Below are 19822 nucleotides of genomic sequence, written 5' to 3'. Positions count from 1 at the left end.
CTAAATTCTTTAACACCGAATACGATGCCTCCGAAAAACGTGTAACGGCAAGTTTGCACCATCCATGTCCATGTTTTTGTCACGACCACAAATTCTGTCTTATATCAGTTCCTAATGTTTAAAAAAAAACCGGAGCTCTAGCAGATATTAAGCCATTTGCAAAACCCATAAACACACTTAAAAAGACGTGTAACGGCTCTTTTCGCATTTTGACAAAGTAGACGACTCTATTTTCAATCTTTTTCAATCAAAATCATCTACAGACACTAGGAATTCTAAAGGTACCACAATTTTTGAAATTCATTGAGAAATGGCTAAGTTATGCCATTGCAAACTTGCCGTTAAACGTTTTTCGGAGACTTCGTAGTCGCCGTAAAATTTTTTACCGTATTCCGTAGTGTTAAAGTCTGCAAAACATCCTGCATCCTGCATCCTGATTGACGCCAATGTCACTTGAAAATTCTGGATAAAATGCAAATTAATCGCGGTCTTCTTCATGTGTCGTCGTGTAGATTTTTTGAAAAAAATTGCAAATAGATTACAGCTTTTTCCGAGCTATCGCCGACGTTTTCGTCAAAATGCATGATTAAAGAAAAATTGATAGATTTTAATTTGGATTTACCGTAATTAAAGAAGTTCTTCGGACAGGACTTTATTTCAAAGTCAGTTTTTGAATTATATACTTCAAATGCATTACTGATGGCTAAATTCAGTTGATCGCATATCACCGACGAACCGACGTGACTGAGCACCAATGCTACCGACGCCAGGAAGGCAGCTCCCACACCTGGACCCTACCTATCGATCCATCAACTCATGAACCGGGGACCAACGGGTTTACTTCCCTTCCGAAGGAAGGCGTGATCAGAGATGTTATGCTCAGAACATCCCGGCGGCGCCGACTGGGATTGAACCCAGGCCTGCTGGGGTGAGAGGAAATCACGCTTACCACTGCACCATCGGCGCCGCTAGCTCATCGTCATATTTAGGCTCTGAACCATTTGGCGATTTTTTTTTTACTTTTGGTTAAAAATTGACAGATGGAAAGTTTTCGATGAACCCTGCTTGGTTATTTCTGACAGACAAGAAGTTAAATTTTGACAACCGTGGGTCGAAAACCGGTCGATCGACAGCACGGGGATTTTCGAACATAGAAAATAACTTTCGAAATGTCACTTTTAACCACGAGTTAAATTTAACTCGCAAATGGTTCACAGTCTTAAAATACGTTAAACACTACTGCCATCTACTCGTCCTATCGCATCATATCGCGAGCAAGGACACGAACACACGTAAAATTTATATTGACTTGGTTTGCGTCTCACTTCGTTTGACAGATCTGATCGCTCGTTTGATAGATTGAATCGCTCATTTGACAAATCGAATCGGTCGGTTCGTCGGTGCGCATATGTCCAAAAAGATCGATAAATTATCACTACTGCGGGAGCCAAACATTCACAAGCAGCTGTTCTTATCTTAAACTTGAGAAAATTTTCAAGCAGTTTTCCATTGGCCTGCAAAATAAAATTGGTCAACTCCGTAGTACCCTGGTAAATATATGTAATGGAGAAATGAAATATATCAGAACATTAAATTACGTAATAATGAATATACATTTATAAGGATAAAAAAAACTGGTAATCTGCAAAGAAAATAATAATTATTTAACATACAATATGATGCAGATCTATGTCTCCTCAGCTCCAAATTTTAGGAAGATGTAACCTTGAAATTTCCAGGTTATAAATATTTTTAGCTCGAATGATAGGGTAAATGTTGGCTTCGGCACCCATTGACTGTTTTCGGCAACCAAAATTTAAACGCTAATTTCACTATGTTTTCCCATCAACGCACTTCCCTGAATGTGTCCAAACGATTGTTTAGCCTTTCAGCTTCAATCTGATTATATTTGAACGATCGAGCAATCCAGTAATGCTACATTTTTCTTCAAATAAAGCATACGCACTACAAAATGGGGTTGATTTCGAGTTGCCGATAATAGAACAGCTGGTTAACACGCAGTTCTAATGGGAAGGTTGCCGAAGAAAAAGAGGCTGCCGACAATAGTCACACTCACCTGAGAAGTTTGGAGCGTTGTAAAAACGCTTTCAAAACGTTTTGAAAAATTCTGTCGATTGGAATGGATAGAAAAGCAAGCAGCAGATGAATGTAAACAAACAGACAGATCATATATGTGCGTGACGCTGAGAAAATGCTAGATTGACGAGAATACGTAAATTCCCCTACTTGATATTTTTGTGTTGTGTTATGTTGTGAGAGAGCTTGGGATTAAACCCATGATATTCTGCTCATTAAGCAAAACCGATCCCTCTAGGGTTATCGAGCATCTCAAAACCACAACAGTCCACGGCATTCTGAAATGGGTTGCTGGATCTGCGATAGAGCTATCACTTTCTAACTTCCGGACTAAAGCTGTCTCCAATGACCATAAATGCGACATTGTAGAGAGTTCTTCCATCATAACACTGCCGACCAGTGGGGGTTAGAGGGAACACACACACACACACACACACACACACACACACACACACAAACCAAAAAAAAATATGAAGGACGACGGCAAGACGCCGAATAGTGACAACGGAGGAGCGAACGTGTTCGCAAGAAGTGAAAAGTTGCAGAGATCACCAGCGTCGAACCAGGTGACCACAGCGAGTTCCAGTAGTAGCATACCCCAAGTGGAACAGCATGGATCCCAAGGAGAGCAGCTAGGTGCGGTGCCATGCCAAATATTCACACCGAAATCCAGCAGTGGCAAACAGAAGAATTGCAGCTTGGGAGAACCAAAATGACGGAGGTCAGGAGGAAGATCGATGATCTCTATGTGTTCGTAAAGGATAAAAACAACGTACACAAAGAGATCAAGCAACTTGTGACTGCAATCAAATCCGGCACAACAGTGGCAGAGCGGGAATTCCAAGAGTGGAGAAAAAAGAGCCGAAAATGCCGAAAAGGCTCTCCGGGAGGCCAAGGAGAGCATAAGACTGGCTGAAGCACATGAGACGCCGAAGGGACCCACAAATCCACGTCCTGAAAAGAGAGATAGGGACACGCCAGGAGATGAGGAGGAGCCCAAAAAACGCAAGGACGAGGAAGACATCAAGGAGATGGGAGAAAATGGTGGGTGGCGTAAAGTCGAGAACCAGAAGGAGAGGAAGAAAAAACAGAAGGAATATGAAGTGAGGAAGAAGGAAGAGGAAGCGAGGAAGAAGGAAGAGAAGAAGAAGGAAGACAGGAAGAATAAGGAGAAGTATAGGCCTCATAAGGAAAGAAGCAAGGGTGACGCTCTGGTTGTTGAGGTGAAGGACAAACCGTCCTACGCAGCATCGCATCGTATGCATCGTCAATATGCTTGCTGGATACTGTCGAAAAGCTCTTGGAGAGGATCATCCTGAACAGGCTGACGAAATGCACGGAGAGTGAACACGGATTGTCGGAGAGGCAGTTCGGATTCCGTAAAGGGAGATCGACGGTGGATGCAATTCGGACAGTGATTGACAGAGCCGAGAAAGCTTCCGAACAGAAGCGGAGAGGAAATCGATACTGCACCGTGATTACGATTGATGTGAAGAATGCATTCAATAGCGCCAGCTGGGAGGCCATCGCCAAGGCGCTCCATATAATGAGGGTTCCAGACTACCTCTGCAGGATTCTGAGTAGTTACTTCCAGAACCGGATCCTGGTCTACGCGACAGACACGGGGCAGAAATTGCTTAGAATCACGGTGGGAGTTCCACAACGCTCCATTCTAGGTCCCACGCTGTGGAACGGAATGTACAATGGCGTGCTGGCGCTCAAGCTGCTCAAAGAATTTGAGATAGTTTGCTTTGCGGACGATGTCGTCTTGACGGTAACCGGTGAGACGCTGGAAGAAGTGGAAATGCTGGCGACCGAGGCGATAGATATGATTGGTAACTGAATGCAAGGAGCGAAGCTGTAGATAGCCCACCACAAAACAGAAGTGATGTTGGTCAGTAACTGCAAAGCAGTGCCGCGGGCAGAAATCACCGTTGGAGAGCACACCATTGTTTCGAAGCGCGTGCTGAAGTATCTGGGAATGATGATCGACGACCGGCTAACCTTTAACAGTGAGAAGGCGGCGAAGGTCATCAACGCAATAGCCAGAATCATGCCCAACAATTCTGGTCCAAGCAACAGCAAGAGGCGTCTTGTGGCTGCAGTACGTTCCGGATCATGGCCATGAGAGTCGTGAGTGCGTACAGAACCATTTCGATGAAGGCAGTATGCGTTATCACCGGTATGATCCCAATCGGCATCACCTTGGCGGAGGACTACGAGTGCTATATGACGAGAGAAACCAGAGGAGTACGAAAAATGGTGTCGATGGCTAAGTGGCAGCAGGAGTGGGATGCAGCAGAGAACGGTAGATGGACACACAGGCTAATACCGATTATTTCGACCTGGGTGAACAGGAAGCATGGAGAAGACAACTTTCACTTGACGCAGTTCCTGTTTGATCATGGCTGCTTCAGGAAGAACCTGCATCGGTTCGGACACACAACGTCACCCTCCTGTCCGGAATGTGGGAATGTGGAAGAATCACCAGAGCACGTGGTCTTTGAATGTCCTAGATTTGATGCTGTGCGAGAGGAGATGCTCGCCCTTAGAACAGAGAATGTCGTCGAAGAAATGTGTCGAGAGGAGGGCACCTTTAACGCCGTCAGCAGAGCAGTAACGCAGATCATGTCAGCGCTGCTGCAAAAATGGCGAGAGGACCAGCTAGAAAGTAGTAATGTGCTCACACAAGTGCGAAGTGAAAGCCGAAGCCGAGTGAACTCTCCGTTAGAGTAGACTGAATCCACCACCGGGGTTAACCGAGTAGAACGCGACGCTGTGAGCTAAATGGCTCACAAATTGGAGAGACGATCAGCGAACTGGTAGCGCCAATTAGCTGAGGTAAAGTGAGGTGCGTATTGCACGGCCCCCTCCGAAGTAATACGACAAGTGGTTCCGGGGGAAAACGGTAAAGCGTCCAAGGAGGTTTTAGTGCGGTAAGAATCCCACACACCGTGTCACCGCGACTGTGCGCCCAGTCATCAAGCGGTGGCACGATGGCCTTTTGAAGGTTTCCTCACAGACAAACAGACATAACACATTGAATATTTCTCACTGTAAAACATCGTCGCTAAAACATTACCGCCATCTGTTGAGTACACTGTGGTGGGTAGTACTCTGAACAGATGGCGGTAGTGTGTAAACGTCAAACGCAAGGGAATTGACTATGCGCACCACAGCTGGCGGTACTACCAACTACGATGCTTTTAAATTGACTGTGAAATGCTTGTTCGTTGAACAACTTGCGAGAGTTATGTCTGTTTGTCTGTGGTTTCCTCCTTGCCAAAAACAACACACACACATGATTTCTGAGCTAAATTTTGTCGAAATAGCTATAATGACTCCGCCGCTTGACTTCTTCTGAAACGCATGAAAATTTATGTCGTCTCTGAATATAGGCATTTCCAAAGAATTGTTTCAGTTGAATTACCGAAAAGGATGAGCATATTAAATGTTGATAGATTTCCTTCATTTTGGCTGGGCTTTTCATGAGATTGAAATTTTGACAGAAGATCAAAATTTCAGTCGCATTCTGTTTATTTGAAGAAATTGTTGGAAGTACGTCGGTTGATAAAATAGTTTCAATATTGTTGTTAGTTACCTCTTTCTCGTCATTACTTCCAAAAATTTGGGTTGCGAGTATGAAACTCTATAGCACATGGAACGATTTTGCGCCCACCGGTTGATAAATAATCTTATTTTGTCAAGCGGTTTATGAAAACAGAATCGGTTTAATATGAACGGATTTTATTTTTGTATTGATCACAGTGGCAGCATACCCTTCCTAAAAATCTGCAATGGATCCCTTTTATTTGTTAAGTTTGCTTCTATGAGCCTATATTTTAAATCTGCACATAGACGTTCCTAGGCTATGGAGCCCGTTTGGTCATTGTTGTTTTTGTACTGATAATAAAGTTGCGCATTCCCGTTGTTATGATATAAATTGTAATATCAATGATAGGGTAAACCAATTATTTACAATTACCTCAACTCCGAAACATATTCAGGAGTAGTCTAAGAGCTCTGTAAGAGAGAGAAACGAGAAATCGGATCTGCACCCAATTGAACTGTCACAAAAGTGCAGCCAATCGAGCAGAAGACCTTTCAGTGGATATAAAATAATGTTTAGGGGCTGTTCCTTAACTACGTAGACAGTTTTTTTTTTGGGATTCTTAACCCCCCTTCCCCTCTTCCTGCGTAGATAATTGTCCATACAGATTTTTTTTAAATTTGTATGGGCCGTGGATAATTTTCAACCCCCCTAAACTGTCTACGTAGTTTATGAACAACTTATGAACTTATTAGATTGAAGTATTGCTATCAATAATACAATATTTTAGAGAAACAAAATGATCATGGGTAGGATTAGATACAGGAAGGAGGTGAATTAAAACAGATGTAAATAAATTACGCCATGGTAAAGCAAATATTTAATAACGTTTGATCTCAAATCTCAATTTTCACCAACAACAACAACAATACTTGACAAAAATGGCATGCATATTGTGAACAACGTTTAGGGTTGCTAGTGGGTGTGAGAAAATATCATCATGTTGCCAGTTATTTTATTTGTCTTCGCGTTTCTCTCTTATAGAGCTCCCTATTTAGGACTATTTAACTGAAAAATTAAATCGTGGGGGCTATATAAAGGTCAACCAATAAATTTTGAAGAAAACCTCGTGTGTTGCCGTGAAAGAAACAGTTGCAGGGTTGCTACAAGATTTTCTAAATTTGACCCGCGATTTCTCCAAAGAAATCCGCGACTTCAAATCCACGACAAAAAAAAATTCCAACCCGAAAAATTAATAAAACGGACAGGAAACGAACTCAGTCGCCTCCAGCATGGACTTGCTTCGTAGCTGCGCCTTTACCGACTGAGCTAAAGGAGTATCGTTTGTAACCTTTGAAAAATAAAATTAAAAAAATTACAATATATCATATTCAGTTATTTATATATAGTATAAATTCTGAGTAATAAGTAAACATAATAAAACACCCTTACATTATGAGATTATATTGAATAATACCGACCTAGATTTGATGAAACATTATTTTAAAAAAATAATGCATTTTCATTTGAAATGCAAATTTTCTTGAAAATTAACCTTTGCGTCTCTGACGTATTTTGCTGTCCTAAATGTTGTAGTTAATTTGGCTCTAGTTTTCTCAATTTTTACCGTTTCAAACCAAACACCCTGCACATAATCGAGAAATTACCAGAGTTTCAGAGTATCATAAGTCACACTTGCTGGTCACGTCGCGGTTCTGTATTTACACGGGGTCTGTCCAATAGTGAGACATTTTCATGACATTTTTTTATTTCTAATATGAACCTTTTCGTTGTCAAATCATAACCGAATCGTATATATGTGACTTTGTGAATCATGCGCGAATTATTACTATGTATACCGGAAATTATAGGTTTTCCAAATCGTTCAGGACATCAGTTGATTTGTTCTACTAGATCAACCAAGACGGCAATAATGTCTGTAGCAGTGATGCAAAATATCACGACACTCACGTGACACTCGTCTTGGCATCAACCGACTATCGCTGACAGATCGTTTTGTCACGCAGTGAGAGTTAGAGCCATGGCAAACAACAATCACCAAATGGTCTCTGCTGATGATGAAAAGCACAACGAAAACAGTGCAGACTTCTGCAGTACGATCATGAGAAAAAGTGAAACGACAGAAGAAAATGAAACAATTTCTACGCATTCCAAGTTCGTCTCGGCAGGCGCGAGTGTGTGAGTTACAAACAAAGTAGGCAACATTAAACGGAAGCTGTTGGGCTCACTCATTAACACACTCACATAAGCAAGCAAAGCAGCAACTGCTTCAAAACGAACACAGATGAGTGTCGTGATTGTCAGGAATGACCAGATCGGTGATGGATCACAACAGAAGACGACATTCACCAGTTGCTTTTTACTTCTTTCGTCAACTTGATGGATGGTCATGAAGAGAGCTTCGACGAGCACATTGATAGGAATGAACAAAGCGTTACTACCATCAGCTGTTTGATGATGGTGATTGTGATAGGTCGTAACTCTGGTCTGTAGTATCGAAAAATGTTCAATCAGATTTAAAGAGTCTATGTGGATCATGCATGATCTATTTCCGAGTAATCCAGATGTTCAGGGTTCTTCAAATCGTCCTGGAGTTCGATAATTTGATCTACTAGATCAACCGAGATTGGGACAATGTTTTTAGTATCGAAATATTTCCATACAGATGCACAGTGTCTATATGGATAATCAATCTGGTATACCAGATGATCCAGGTTCTCCAAATCGTCCTGCATTTCAGATGATTTGTTTTACTAGATCAAAAAAGACTGGGATAATATATGCAGTATCGAAATATCGATTTGGAAATCCTAGAACATTTGGCATACACGGAAATATGTTGGCTTGATCCACATAGCCACTGCAAATTTGTTTGGACATATTTCGTACTAAAGATATTGTTTTAGTCTAGGGTTATCTAGTAAAAAAATAATCTGATCTCCAGAATGATTTCAGAACCTATAACATCTTGTATACGTAGCAATCTGTTTGGACATATTTCGATACTACAGACATTATTGCAGTCTTGGTTGATATAGTAGAACAAATCAACTGAACTCTAGGACGATTTGGAGAACCTAGAATATCCGGTATACATAGCAATTACTCGCATATATACGATTCATGTATGATTTGACAACGAAAAATGCTATGTTCATATTGGAAATAAAAAGAAACATGAAAATGTCTCACATTGGACAGACCCCAGGGAATTTTCGTGTAACTCCGGTGTGACTTATGGAATTTTCGGAATTTTGGAAATTTTGCGATATCGCCTGTTGTAACAGCCCTGCAGTTGGGATTAGTGGTTTTTCCCACACATCAAAATTTATAATCACAGGGGAATTTTAGGGAAAATTAGTACAAAAGTGCGTAAAGTTTGTACATGCGTACCTTCACGGTACGCGTGCACACGTTAAATTATAAAACTTGAAGTTTAAACTAAGTTCCGAAGAGCATTTCTTAGGAACTCTAGACAAGGGTGCAGAAATGACCGCATCAAAGTTTGAAGAAGTTCCGTGGAAGCACACATGAAACAATTCGCAAAAGTCTTTGTTTGTAACAGTATTCCACGTAAATCTAAAACGATCAAGTAAAGCAAGTAACGTGATGAAAGCTAGGCCCGGCCCCTAAACACGGCATATCAAGCAAATAAATCCTTTTTGAGCAATAAATCCCAATTTCAATGACACAAAAAGTTCTCACTCATTCAACATTGTGATCCGAAAAAAAAACACAAATTACGTAACGCATGGAGTGAGGGGGAGGGAGGTCGAACTTGCTTTACTTATCGTTACATAGGGGGAGGGGGATATTGGGAAATGTTACGTAACGGATTGACGGAAGTGAACAAAATTTGCTGTTAAATAAATCCACGCGACCCTTGTATCTATAACATAATAAACACCATGGGGGCGACCCCGGCGTAGTGGTTAACATCCATACCTTTCACGCCAAAGTCACGAGTTCAAATCTCACCCCCGGACAAGTCACGAATGACCCAAGAGTGTTAAAGCGACTATAATAATAAAAAAAAAAAAAAAAATAATAAACACTTTTTATTCGTAATGCAAAAATAAATTTAAGCTATGCTTTGTTGCATCATAGAGATCCAAGCGTGCGGCCCGCGAGTCGCACTTCGATCATTACTGATTTAGGTAAACCATATTATGGCTTCGTCTAAGCGTCCTAAAATTGTACTTGTAATTGTAATTCATCCAACCCGGGGGCAACTTGACAAGTCCAGTACATTTCCAGTGTACTCCGAAAATTTGGTGCTGGTGGTTCTGTCAAACTCACAAATTTCAGAAGTGTTATCTGAATAGGGCGAATGCAGATATGTAAATAAAGTAAATAAAATACTGAACATAAAAACAGATAGCCTCATCTGTTTCTTGAAACTTCAAGTTGGTGGGGAACAATGTTAATTAAACGGACGGGTGTAACAAAAGACAATCACTGAAATTTATTCGTTTTAGAAGCTCATTATGAATATCTTTTGTTGAGAGACGCTTATTTTAATTTATTTTATTTATTTCTTCATGTTTGAATGAATATACGAAATGTTAGTGTTCACACAGCAAACCTGCTACTCACCGCGAATAAGAATCAATTTTGTGTTTTTTTTCACCCCTCAATAGAAAGATGGGGAAGTAAACTGTTTTTAATAATACGGCTTTTTATTGCAAGTCTTCACCGCACAAGTATGCTCAGAAACATTATTCTCGAGACTGATAATATTCAAGAGCAAAATATAATAGAATTAACCAATGTGTTTTTATTTCTATTTGATTATATAAGAAAAACTTCCATCAATCTGTTCCAATTTGTTTGGTTTTATTTCATTTCACCACGAAAATCATAAATCGCTCTTTTCACATGGCATTCTTGCTTGTTGCTTGACATCCACACATGGTGAAACAAAAAGTTGCCTTCCCATAGAGAAATACCATTACTACCATCTACTATTTGCAAGTGGGTACGTGAAACTAAGATTATCTGTCACCTTGCCGGGGAGTTGAATTCATCAGCCCTCAGCCTGGCTCACCACTGTCAACCCATCTAAATTTGACTAGGTGAGGACCTACCAAACTTAAGCGTTAACACAGACCGTACAGCATGCCGCTTCTTTCACTAACAGGTTCAAGCTGTCCCACAAGTTTCAGATAGTGTAAGGTGGGGCAAGACGGTTCACGGGCAAGATGGGTCAGCTAGTACATTTATGAATTTATTTATTTTTCAAAATCAACAGGTTCAATGCAATCCCAATACACTGGAGTCGCTTTTTACGCGGTTTTTTTTACACGGTTTTTTTTTACGCGGTTTTTTTTTACGCGGTTTTTTTTACGCGGTTTTTTTACGCGGATTCCGGAATTTACGCGGTTTTTTTTTACGCGGATTTTGGTTTTTTTTTACGCGGATTTCAGAATTGACGCGGTATATCGCTTTTTACGCGGTTTTTTCTTACACGGTCTTTTTTTACGCGGTTTTTTTTACGTGGATTTCGGAATTTACGCGTTTTTTTTTACGCGGATTCCGGAATTTACGCGGTTTTTTTTACGCGGTTTTTTTTACGCGGGACGTATCACCCGCGTAAAAAGCGACTCCAGTGTATTGGTTTGCTTTTTGAAGCATTGAGGCTACATTAAGTCTGATGAATCAAAATAATAAATAAATCAAGTAGATGATCCATCTTGTCTCCCTTTACATTAACTAAGGATAGGAGACGATTGGAAGGGGAAAAGTCGAGAAGGTTATGAATGGCTTCAGCAAAATAGTTGTAGATTTCTTCAAAAAAAAAGGTTGTGATGTCCAAAAGGTTGTTCCTCCTTCCTCGTGATATCCAAATTATTGTTCCCTAATGTTTCCACTGTATAAGAAATCTGTAAATATATAAAAAGCCCTGTTCTTGGATATTCTCGCTTGATCGTTGTCATTGGTGTTACAATGACCAAACAGTAGCAGACATATCGTCTCGTTATTCTTAAGTCAATATATTGATTGGTTGCAACCAGTGGTGGCACGAGTACTAGAGTTTAACGTTTTTCCTTAACATTTGATTCTTTGCGCAATGACCATAGAGAATACGAACAAACACAAACTGGCAAGGGGAAAAAATGTCATGACATTTCTAAACTGTTTTCTGCAGGCGACAGAACATTTGCGCACAATGAAGCAGACAAGACCAGCGGCGCGTGCGACATAGATTTATGTCATGTAGAATTTTGCTGATTACTGGCTAATTATAGCATTTATTTGATGTTTATTGCATGGAATTATAAAATAAGAACGAATACTAACCACTCATAACCTAAGATGTTTAAAATAATGCGTAAATAAGGGAGTTAAAAAATTTACTGTCATACGCAAGCTTGCAGCTAAAATGTAATTTCAATCAACTGTTTGAAAAATAATGAGCTACGACATTTTTCCTATTCTCTGTCTCCGCCGTTTGCTTGTAATGTAGAAATACACGACCGCTCGTGTGCTGGCTGTTTTGTTTTGCTCTGGACGATGGTTTTGCAAAAAAAATGTACTGTTACCACCTCTGGTTTCAACAACACGGCTCGTGTAGATGCGTTGAAAAAGTTTCTTCGTGTTTGCACAGAGAATAAACGTTGAGGCTGTAAAAACTAGTGTAACTAATCCATAATGACCAGTGTAAAACACAAAAAAAAAACAAAACTTACCGACTTTGGAGCTCACTCAACGTGCAACTCCACACGTTTCCTAAATTTAATGCCCTTGTCCAATATACTTGAAGAATATTTTGGAGAATATCAGGTTTCATGATACACTCAGGTCTTTTTTTACACAGGGGATATGTACGGTGTAAAAAAAAACCTACAAGATTTTGATTTCTCACATGCTTAAATTAAATGTTTAAAAAAAATTGGATTTTGATGCCATTTGTAATTATAGCATGCAGTGCTGTGGACATATTTAAAAAATTCTGTATTTACACCAAAAATTGTGATTTTTTAGTATTGTAGTATGCTTTACGATTACCTATAGCTTGAAACAGATAATGTGGTTGAAATCAAGTCGATAGGTTGTATCATTGTCGAGAAATCGTTAAAAACGTACCGTTTAAAACCGCGAAAAACCGTGTTAAAAAACCGAGTAAAAAAGACTTCAGTGTATTCACCTTGAGGGCACAGGTCAAAATAACATTCCTTGTACCTCCGTTAATTTGCACGACACGTCATACACATCAACGGGGTTGATTTTTAATTTGAACTTAATTTGTTTCTGGTAGTTTGATTTGCTGTTTTGCTTAGATTCTGCGTCCCGTTTCGCATCGTTCCTTTCGTTTTACTCCATTTCATGAGCTAAATGACGTTTGAGCCATTTTTAGTTTGCACGGCGTGCATATTAACGGGGTTCAAATAAAAAAGTGTTCAGATTAAATACGGTCGGATTCAGGGTGCACGATACTGTTGTATTTCGTACAACGCGCGAGTGCTCGTGTTACAAAAGTTGGGGCGAGTACTGAAAGGTTAATAAAGTTATAAAATAAGAAGTAAATTATGAATGAATTAGGAACCATACAGAATTAGGCACGATCACTGAACCCGAATTTGTTTGCATATATGATTGTGATCAGTCTGTTTGATATGTGATTTTGATAATACATTTGAAAGAGTGACAAACATACCAGCATTATCGAATTCGCCACAATAGTTGGGTGCAGAGAAAAGCGTTACCAGTTGACGTTTGGCGAAAAATTCGTATCCATCTTCAACCACTTGATGAGCCCGGCATATCAAATCAAAGTCATGTTTAGATAAAAATTTACCAACAATCTGAAAAAAAAAAAACAAGAATTAGAAAGCACAATACACAGTAGTTCAGGTAAACAGAAGAAATTAAATCTAGCGTTCAGAATCATAAGGGCCTACATGCGATGATATATTATCTTAATAGATTTTCTCTTTGCATTACTTCCAATTAAGTGAACCAATTTTCCGAAATATTTATAATACTATATACACGGCCAATGTATTGTACAGAAGATTTTTGTATTGTAGAAGCAGCAGTTCCATTATGGAAGAATGAAAAATTTCATACGGCTATTGAATACTCAGTGTTCACAGACTCGCATAGGTCACGTTCAAGCGTTTTTGATTTAGAATTAGTTTATGATTTTAAAAATGCAATTGTTCCTGAATTTCACAGTAGACTGAATAACATAAATAGGCAAAAACTTTTAAAAGATGAAAACGACATAGACAAGACTGTTGACATATTTTATACTAACTTATACAATATCAATGAAGTATTCGTTCCTAAAAGACTAAAGAGAATAGTAAACAGCACCAAATATCCTGTGTGGTATACACAAGAAATCAGAAACATTAAGAACAGGAAGCAAGTTGCATAAAAAGTTTAAAACTTCACAAAATTTAGAAAAATACGTTGTTATTTGCAGAGCACTTGGGGCAGAAATATCGCCAGCATATGAGAATTACAATTCAAGAGTAGAGAACAATATAAAATCTGATCCCAAAACGTTCTTTAACTTCGCGAAAGAAAACATTAAGTCACATTCCCATCACGCATGCAGTTTGAAGAGTTTGATAGCACTGATAGTGAAAATGACATATTAGTTAATAATATCACTGTTCAAGAAATTTTTATTACTCTTGAAAGTTTCGATGCCGGCAAAGGACCTGGTGATTTTCCAAAAAATTGTAAGAACTCATTTTTAGTCCCAATATTTAAATCTGACAACATTAAAAACTATAAAGATATTGCAATTATGTCATGCATTCCTAAAATGTTTGATGCAATTGTTAGCTAGAAAATATTTAACCAGGTTAAGTATCACATTTCAAGTAACATGGTTTTCTTTAAAGGTCGGTCAACGTCTACAAATCTTTTGAAATTTGTAAACTTTTCAATTGAAGCACTGGATAGAGGTAATACCGCTGAAACTTTATACTCTGACTTTAGTAAGGCCTTTGACATAGTAGACATTACCTTACTAGTTTTAAAATTAAAACGTTTAGGTATGACAAGTACACTTTTAAAATGGATTGGATCATACTTGACAGAAAGAATACAGATGGTTCGCTTTAAAGGAAAAATGTCCTCGCCAGTTAATGTTACCTCGGGAGTTCCACAGGGATCTCATTTAGGTCCTTTATTATTTATTTTATTTGTGGATGACGTGAAGTTTGTGTTAAATCGGTGAAATGTGCTCATATATTCTGACGCTATCATGCTTGGCATACACAGTTGCACACACCAACCGCTCATTTGTTAATAACTTTTCACTCAGTTGTTTAAATTTGTTTTTCTTTAAAGTAATTGATAGATTAGAATCATAGTTTAATATAGATATGCAAAGAGTAGATAAATTTTTACATTTGAATCAATACCAATGTTTTTTACACTTAAAGTCCGAGATGTGCAGCAAGCATTTCTGACTTCATTTTTACAGCGCAAAAACAAATATGTACAGTTTATTACTAGAATTAAAGTATACTGTTTTTTACGTATCTATTAAAAACTTAAACTCTATGCTATCTACTGCTTCAAAAAGAACTATGTTACGTCAACTGTGTGCAAAGTTATTAGTAAATGAGCAGTTCGTGACCAAAACTGTGTATGCCAAGTTGGACGCTATGAAACTGTACATGGAAATCTTTAACAATTCTGAAAATAATATGTGGGGATTCGTAAAAATATTTAGTTATCATTTTAAAGACCCAAAAAATGTCTGGTCACGTCTTCCTTCGGAAGGGAAGTAAAGCCGTTGGTCCCGGCCCATGTGTGTTGAATGGCTGCGATATCCTACGCAGGTGTGGAAAGCTGCCTTCCTGCACATTCGATTGCCGTCAATGGATGGCAATCGATGTCCGTCGGTAATTGGCACTAGATTGCGGAACAGAGACCGACGTTAAATAAAGGAAAGAAGAAGATTTTAAAGACCCATATACCATCAAAACACTTTATATAGCTTACTTGAGATCAATTACGTGTTGATCAACAGTACTGATAATTTTCATTTCAGCTTAATTTTGAGATTTTAAATTTTAAATTTCTCGAAATTCTAACAATCCTCACCCAATTAACCTAACTCATAAGAACCAAAGATTTAAGTAAAGTAAAGGAGAAAAATCTATTCAAATCTCTCTTGACATTTTTACCTAGGGGATGAGTACTTAAGGGTGTTAGGTTTTTGATAAGTCTTTAGTGGGAATGACACTGATGAAGTCTGCACTTTGAAGTCGAAATACGTATCTGTCATGGATACCAAAATTAATTAAGTGGAATTAAATGGAAGATAACCTTTTTTTACTGTTTTAATTTTTATTTCTTAGGTATTTGTATATATAGTCCACATTAATTGACAATTTCAAATAAAACGTATTAAAACATAAATAGCATGTAAGGCAACAGTATTATTGTAAAACAGTCTACACTGATTGACGACAAATAATCAAATGAAAACGAACGAAATTTGAGCTTAGTTTACTCATAATAGCCAAAAGTGCAGGAACTCAGCGATGAGTAAATTTGCCACATGTTTTTCTGTGGAAAATCTCAAAAATTCTACTGGAAAATTAGGAAAATTTTACTCAGTCTGGGAGTAGTACCAACGGTATCCAGAAAGTGAATTCAATATTTACTTTTCTTATATTCGGGAATTTTTTCCATTTGAATGTGTGTAACTAGAACGTTCAGCAAAGCGGACCAAGAGAACTATCGCTGCTAATGACGATTTTTGATTTGAGAATACCTCCCATATTGAATTTCATCTTGAACAAAGCATTATCGTCATTGCATACTCAAACATCTGGAAAAATAAAGCTAACTATCACTTTCTCTCCCATTTAGCATCTGAAGCATTTCTGCTTTTACAACTGAGTCCGCATTCTTACAAAACGAAGCCATCTTATCATTAAAACGTCGTTTAACACTCAAACAAACATAAAACTAAAGCTACCCATATTTTAAGTTTTTTTTTTTTTTCATTACGGAAATCGAATGGCTATTAAGCAGCTTCTATTACATTTTATTTTGAGGATGCAGAATAATAGTTATTCTAACTTTACTTTAATAATGTAATTTCACAAAACAAATTAACAAAAGCCCGAATCGGGAAAGCGACAAAGTGGACCGGTGCGAGCGCGCGCGATCGCACCGGTCCACTTTGTCGCTTTCTCGAACTTTTTCGGCCTTTTGTGATTCGGCCTTCTGTAATTCGGCCTTTTGTGATTCGGCCTTTCGTAGTACTCCCGTTTCAATGCAGCAAAGGAACTTCATAAGGTAATGACAATGATTGATGTTGTAAAAACAATGCAGGCATCAACCATTAACAACTACTATAATAACTATCGACAAATAAAACGTTATCAAGATAGCCTTGCAAACTTGTTCCGTAATCATAACGTTGCTACACTAACATGCTACGATATATAGTTGAAGATGCTAATCTCAAATAACATACTAAAGTGTTAATTTTTATACGATAGATGAGGATATGAAAGTATAGAGTTGATAGTTACGTTAGAGTACGGCAGTGTGAAGAATAGAAAGCGAGCAAGGACAACTTTTAGGAATTCACTCCACTGCGTCCTAGCAAGAAGTACGGTCGACTTAGATCGCGCTCCGCTATTTTGGAAGTTTTCTCGCTATTCGCTTGATTTAAATTATCAGTTTTTCTCGCTTAAGTTCCCAGTTAAACAATTAACTAAAAGTGAGTTTTTTTTTTCTGAGAAGAAAGTGTGTTTTCGGCATCATCGGAAGGAAAATTGTTTTTGTGATTGCCAATTCTCCAACCATTTTGCGCACCATCGGTGCGTGGTAACGCATACCTGCACACGGATCATCGTCATCGAGTGTCAGCATCTGCCTCCGCATTTACACCGCTCATCTATCATCGTGTGTTCAGCTGAGTGCCGACCCTCACATAAGCACACACCAACGAAGACCGCCCGCACACGCTGATCGAAGATCATCCACGCTGCGCGTCGCTCCGCTGCTGCCGTTTAAACGCTCGGTGGTAGTAGTATAGGATTATCAGATAAGTTTTTGTTCTTGTTTCTCTCTTTCGCCCACAGTTAAATTTTAAGTTTGTGTTCTGTGTTTGTAGTTTTTTTTTGTGTGTATTGTGTCCGAGTGATTATCGTTTCAGTGGTAGACACCAGTGGTGACACCACTTTACCACGCGATGGCAAGAAGGGTCGAAAACGTACGTCATCTCAGAAGACAGATGATGTCATCCCTGGTTCATCGTCTCAGTCTGGCAAAGGACAGGCTCAGATAAACCTCCGATCACGAGCCTATCCAGATGACTCGACTGGCCCATGGGTTGTCTACTTTCAGCCCAGAAACAAACCTTTGAATGTAATGCAAATTATTAATGATCTGACGAAGCGATACTCGGCCGTGACTGAAATCACGAAGGTTAGGCACAATAAACTTCGTGTCTCCGTCTCTAACCTGAAGCAGGCTAACGAGATTGCTGCCTCCCAGCTTTTCACGCTCGAGTATAGAGTTTACATCCCAGCTCGTGATGTGGAGATCGAAGGTGTGGTCACCGAAGCGAGTCTGACCCCCGAGATCTTGGAGAAGCAGGCGGTTGGCCGTTTCAAGAACCCTTTGCTTCCCCCGGTGAAGATACTGGATGTTCAAAAACTGGGCTCAGTATCTGTCAGCGAGGGTAAAAAGAGTTTTACCCCCACAGACTCGTTCCGTGTGACCTTTTCTGGTTCAGCCCTTCCTCACTACATCGAGCTGGGAAAACTTCGACTACCTGTGCGTTTGTTCGTTCCCCGGGTCATGAACTGCCAAAACTGTAAGCAGTTGGGACATACGGCCTCCCACTGTGGCAGCATGGCACGCTGTTCCAAATGCGGGGAGAAGCATGGGGATGACACCTGTGCAGCTACCGCACCAAAATGCGTGTACTGTAAGGGAACTCCTCATGGTCTCTCGTCGTGCCCGGTGTACAAACAACGCGGGAAGAAATTACAACGCTCACTTAAGGAACGTTCCCGGCAGTCTTTTGCAGAAATGCTTAAGACGGCCACGCCATCGACCAACGACAAAAATCCCTTTTCTCTTTTGTCAGATGACGAGACTGACTTTGAGGAGGGAACTTCTTTCCGTTTTTCAGCACGGAAACGAAAACGCATCCGTTCGCGGAAAGTTGAGAATGAAGAACCCCAAATCAGCTTGCCCAAATCAAGGAGTGGTGGAAAAAAGGAAGTTTCTACTCCTCCTGGATTCAGAAGAACTGACTATACCCAGGATTTTCCACCTCTCGCAGGGACATCCAAAACCCCTGATGTCCCATTTTTAAGAACAGAAGCCCCTTCTTCATCTGGGTTGTTCTCATTTGATAAAATTGTGTACGATATCCTCAAGTACCTGAATATTTCTGATCCTCTCAAAAGCATTGTTCTGGCAATGCTTCTTACTGTGAAGACCCTCTTGAAGCAATTGACATTGAAGTGGCCCCTCCTTGCAGCAATCATTTCCTTCGATGGATAATTTTCCAAACGAGGTCGGGGATTTAATCACTATTCTACAGTGGAATTGTCGAAGTCTTATTCCTAAATTAGACTCTTTTAAGTTTTTAGTTCACAATAATGATTGTGATGCATTTGCTCTTTGTGAAATTTGGCTCTCTTCAGATATTGATCTTCCTTTTTATGATTTTAACATTATTCGACTGGATCGTGAGGATTCGCGTGGAGGAGGGGTACTTTTGAGGATCAAAAAGTGCCATTCCTTCTATAGAGTGAATCTTCCACAATTTCCAGGTATTGAAGAGCCTTTGTATTGCTACTGTTTATATTCCTCCTAGAGCCGTTGTTAATCGAAAACAACTTTCAGATATATGTTCGGAACTTCCTGCTCCACGGTTGATCATGGGAGATTTCAATTCCCACTGTACAGGCTGGGGGGAACTGTATGATGACAACCGTTCTACTTTTATATATGACCTCTGTGATAACTTCAATATGACAATTCTTAACAATGGAAAAGTAACACTTTGCTCTAACACATTATCGTTGGATTGCACGTGGAATGTGATCCAGGATCCCCACGGTAGTGATCACTTGCCGATCAAAATTTCGATTGCTAGTGGGTTCCATCCGTCGAAATCCGTTAATATCGATTGGACAACGTTCAAGA

At 39.4% G+C, this 19822-nt stretch overlaps 1 protein-coding gene across 3 annotated transcripts in view; it reads right to left on the bottom strand.

Moving 5' to 3' along the window:
• LOC135713806 (serine/threonine-protein phosphatase alpha-2 isoform) overlaps window positions 1-19822 on the bottom strand; it is an 85882-nt gene that overhangs the window by 14515 nt on the left and 51545 nt on the right. For all 3 annotated transcript variants that reach the window (XM_065237042.1, XM_065237043.1, XM_065237041.1), the window contains exon 5: window positions 13326-13473. In XM_065237042.1, the coding sequence (XP_065093114.1) occupies window positions 13326-13473 (148 nt within the window). The remainder of the gene's footprint in view (window positions 1-13325; window positions 13474-19822) is intronic.

The sequence above is a fragment of the Ochlerotatus camptorhynchus genome, unplaced genomic scaffold (assembly GCF_037179485.1).
Source record: "Ochlerotatus camptorhynchus isolate MF236.1 unplaced genomic scaffold, CSIRO-AGI_Acam_v1.1 ptg000579l, whole genome shotgun sequence".
NCBI lineage: Eukaryota > Metazoa > Arthropoda > Insecta > Diptera > Culicidae > Ochlerotatus > Ochlerotatus camptorhynchus.
Note: the sequence above shows the minus strand (reverse complement) of the source record. Positions and strands in the feature narration are given on the sequence as shown.